The 4,399-nt window shown below is 41.3% G+C and overlaps 1 protein-coding gene across 1 annotated transcript; it reads right to left on the minus strand.

Moving 5' to 3' along the window:
• Positions 1-1,956: 1,956 nt before the first annotated feature.
• Positions 1,957-3,694, minus strand: LOC141816560 (cytochrome P450 CYP94D108-like). The gene has a single exon (XM_074704313.1). It carries the CDS (start codon positions 3,672-3,674, stop codon positions 2,061-2,063), a length of 1,614 nt encoding a protein of 537 aa, XP_074560414.1. The 5' UTR covers positions 3,675-3,694; the 3' UTR covers positions 1,957-2,060.
• Positions 3,695-4,399: the final 705 nt, after the last annotated feature.

A 4,399-nucleotide genomic window follows, 5' to 3' on the forward strand; every position in this document is an offset into this window, starting at 1 on the left:
TATGGTCATGATTGATTGAGCACTTGTAATCGGAAGACAAATAGAAAATTAATATAAGATGGAAAGCCCAAGTTGATCATAAAGGATCAAACATTTGGCAATAGAAAAGTTCAACAAGGACTCGATAGACATAAAGTCCAAGTGGATCGTAAAGAATTAAACACTTAGCACATGGATAAAGTCCTAACAGGTCAAGGGTGACTGAATGCCAGATAATGATGAAGTTTCAATAGGTCAAGGTTAATCGAATATCGGACAACGAAAATTCTCAACAAATCAAGGTTGATCAGATGTTGAACAAAAGAAATCATTGAGGTCAACAGATATTAAACAAAACGAGAACTTAGCCTTGGAAAGGCTAAAAATAGAGGTAGCGATCACTTGATAGGGTGTAGCGATCGACCAATGAACTCTAAACCTCAAAATTAGGATTTGAGATATTTTTAAAGTTGAAACTAGGATTTTACTACAATAACTAATGTTTGGTACAAACCTAGCTCCGAAATTAAGATTGTTATAGTAACTTCAAAGTTGCGTAAGATTGTTGTAATAACTTTGATATTTAATACATCACTAGGGTTAGGGTTTTTGCTACAGCAGCAATTGATTGTTTGGTTCTAGCAATCGATTGTTAACCTTATAGCAACGAAAAAAATATTGCAAAAATTGATTGTTTGATTCAACTATTAAACTACCAATCGATTGCATACAAAAGGTTTTGTAATCGATGATATGGATTAACAATTGATTGCTAGTATTTAGCAATCAATTGATAAGGTAAAATTAAGTCGTTAAGCTACAGGTTAAAGCAATAGTCAAATTTGTAGAGCAACAATGGATTGCAGAGTTCAATAATTGATTACTAAGCGAAAAATACTCCAAAAACTACCTTATAAAAGAGGATTTCGAAAAGAATTTGAGATGCCAATTTTCGAGAGTTTAGAGAAAAGTGTTGTTATATTTCCCGCCATCCAAAAGCAACAAGAAAATTATCATATACCCACGGTAAAATACTGTAGGTAAAAGCATAAAAATCATGGGTATAAACTTCAAAAACCTATACCCACGGACGTCTATGCCCATCATTTTTAATATGCTTTTACCTACGATTTTTTTATCGTGGGTGTAACATATAGTGAAGGCATCCAAAGGAAAGAATTTGCTTGTAAAGTTATTTTATTCTTCATTTGTATTTATAATTTTGTATTACTTGTATTTATTGCAAGAAAAGGTTATAAAAGATTTCACTATCTCCGGAAGATATATGAAAAAGAGAAAGATAGCGGTGGTAGTCGTTAGGATTAGGCTTCGGATGTAATTGCCTTGGGAGGCAGTGAACTCAGTAAATTGACATTGTTTGCATTGTGTTATCGAGTTTACTTCAAATTTCTATTGCACAATCAACTCAACACAATCAAAATTATTCACTCCCCCTCTCACACCGCTAGCTTACACGTATCCTAACAGTTAGAATATACATCTCTAATTACAGTAATTGTAGCTTAAAAAGAATAATTGCATATCATGACACTTTTTATTTTTTATATTAGATATTTAATTTATATTGATTAATTATGAAGTGGATGATCCTATTCTATTATTTCGACCACAAGTAAATTTAGTAAATGAGATGACTGTAGTGCTCCAACGTCATTGGTCATTTAAACATCGAAAATTTAAAAATTTGTATGAAAGAAGATATTGTCTTCAGATGAAGATTTTGTAGCTTAATTTGGTAAATTATAAGGGGGAAATATAATATTTTGAAATATAAGAGGTAAAATAAAAATATCCTAGACACATTAATTACGTAATGTATTTGCAACCGAAATAGAAAATAGAACAAAACTGATTTCTATCTTATTGTTATTATGATTATTATGATAATAGATATAATTTGTAATAACAAATAAAAAAATAATATAAATTATGATAGTGAAACTGTTATTGAGTATTAAATATTATTTATAATAATCGTTATTGGATCATAATAAATTATGATTGGTAGCATATGTTTGCTGTTATTTATTCTACGTATGCAGGCAATCCCCACCAATCAATCAGGATGAGTTCTCCCTCAACCTCACGCGCACCGGCAGGCCGCCCTTCATTTTCAGCGTCAGCGTCGCCATTACCTCCGGCGGCGGCGCCTCCTTTTCCCTCGCCACCACGAACCTCTCCAGCACGCACGCCGCGATTGACTTCATCTGAATGTACGCCATCTCCTTCCCCAGGCACATCCGCGGCCCCCCGTGGAACACTGGGTACTTGAAAGGGCTCTCCGGCCGGAACGCCCCCGTCTCCGCCTCCAACCACCTTTCCGGCTTGAACTCCTCGAAATCAGACCCCCATAGGGCCTGCATCCGCCCCATCGAGTACGATGTGTACGTCACGAACCACCCCTTCTTCACCGCCGTCCCGTCCGGGAGCACGTCGTCGGCCAGGCAATGAAGCGCGTTGAAGGGCACCGGAGGGTACAACCGCATCGACTCCGTGAGGGAGGCATGCAGGTAGTTCATCTCGCGGAGATCCTCGAAGTCGAACGCATCGTCGTCAAAGGAGTGGCGCCGCGCGCGGATGGACTTGATCTCGGCCAGAAGTTTGGCCTCCACCTCGGGGTGCGAGGAGAGGAGCCAGAAGAACCAGGTGAGGGCGGAGGAGGTGGTGTCCTTCCCCGCGAGCATAAAGCTGACGACGATGTCTCGAAGGAAGTCCTCGGAGTGGTCCTCGTTGGCCACGAAGCGGGATAGCAAATCCTCTGCTTTGAACAGAGAGGACGGCGTCGAAACAGAGGAAGTCTGCTTCTCTTTCTTCTTCGCTCGAATAATTTTCACGGCGAACTCGTGCACGGTAGTAATCGCCTCTTTGAGACGCCGCTCTGAGCCCACGCCGAACAGCTTCTTCACCATCCAGAATTTCGGCACGGCGTATCGGAACCGGCCGGCGCTGAAATCGGAGGCGTCGTTGAAGGCGCACTCAAAGTGGGAGGAGAAGGGGTCCTGCGCTGCGGCGGCGGTGTCGGGGGAGAGACAGGAGGGGTCTTGGTTGAAGGCGACCTTGCAGATGTTGTCGAACGCGAAGCGCTGCAGGAGGTCCTGGAGGTCGAGGACAGCGCCTTGTGCGGCGGCTTGGTTGAGGCGGGGTAAGAGGCGGCCGAGAAGCTCGTCGCGGACGACGCGGAGGACGAAGGAGCGGAGCGACTTGGTGTTAAACTCGAAGCTGGCAGTCTTGCGCTGGAGGCGCCACGCTTCGCCGTCGGAATTGAAGATGCCGTCGCCGAGGAAGTCATGGAGTAAGGAGATAAAGCGGGGTCCCTTGGGGTAGTTCTCGAAGCGGCCGCGGAGGATGTGCTCTACATGGACGGGGTTGGCTGTCATGAGGCCGCGGACCCCGCCAGGGCGGCAGAGGACGAAGGAATTGGAGGGCGTAGCCGCGAGGCACTCGGCGAACCAATCGGGCAGGCGGTGACGGTTCTTGACGAACTGCGGGAGGTGGCCAAGGAGAGGGTACGGCTCGAGGCCGGGAGGGTACGCCGGGACGTCGTCGGAAGTGGAGCGACGGAAGATGAAGAAGACGAAGTAGAGGATGGAGAGCGCGAAGAGGAAGAGGAGGAGGAGAATGGATTGGGATTGAGGCGGTAGGAATCGATGCTCCATTAACGTTGCAGCGAACATGATTGTGAGCTTTGCCTCAATTAATCTCACACAGTGCATGAACAATCCAGGGAAAGACGAAGGTGATAAGGCAGAGGGCCACGCGTCGCCTTTATAGAAATTATCCTCCATTTTCTCAAAATTTATTACATTATTATTATTATATTATTTATTTATTTAAATAAAAATTAAATGGATGTCCGACGAAATTTAATTTTCAATTAAAATTAAATAGATTCTCCATTTTATTTCAAAAATATATTTTAACCTAATAATATCAAGTAGTTACTAAATAATTTTTATACATTATAATAACTACCGAATAGATGCTATAATATATAGAAAATATTCAATAACTATTATAGCGTATTTAAGATAAATTTAAGATATATATAGAAGAAATAATTATATAACATAGAAATAAATTTAAGATTTAAAATTTATATTGTGAAGAAGATTTGAGAATGTTAATTCAAGAAAGGAAGTTTGAAATGTTAAAGACTTAAAGATATAGAAGCTATGAAAGATTATGTGAGTAAAATTATCTTGGTTGATTATACTTTTGGACAATCTCATCAGAGTTGATGTATTTAGTTAGGTATAGACAGGCTACCTAGTGACATGTAAAGCCTTTAAGCATGGGACAACATGTTTTGAGTAGCAGCATAAACTCATTCAACACTAGGACTTCATGCTAGGTTTATAGGGATGTAAACCTAGTGAAGGAAGAATGACTAAGATTCATG

The sequence above is a fragment of the Curcuma longa genome, unplaced genomic scaffold, assembly GCF_044706935.1.
Source record: "Curcuma longa cultivar G26 ecotype Majalengka, Jawa Barat unplaced genomic scaffold, ITB_CL_G26_1.1 contig_17257, whole genome shotgun sequence".
In the NCBI taxonomy this organism is placed as follows: domain Eukaryota; kingdom Viridiplantae; phylum Streptophyta; class Magnoliopsida; order Zingiberales; family Zingiberaceae; genus Curcuma; species Curcuma longa.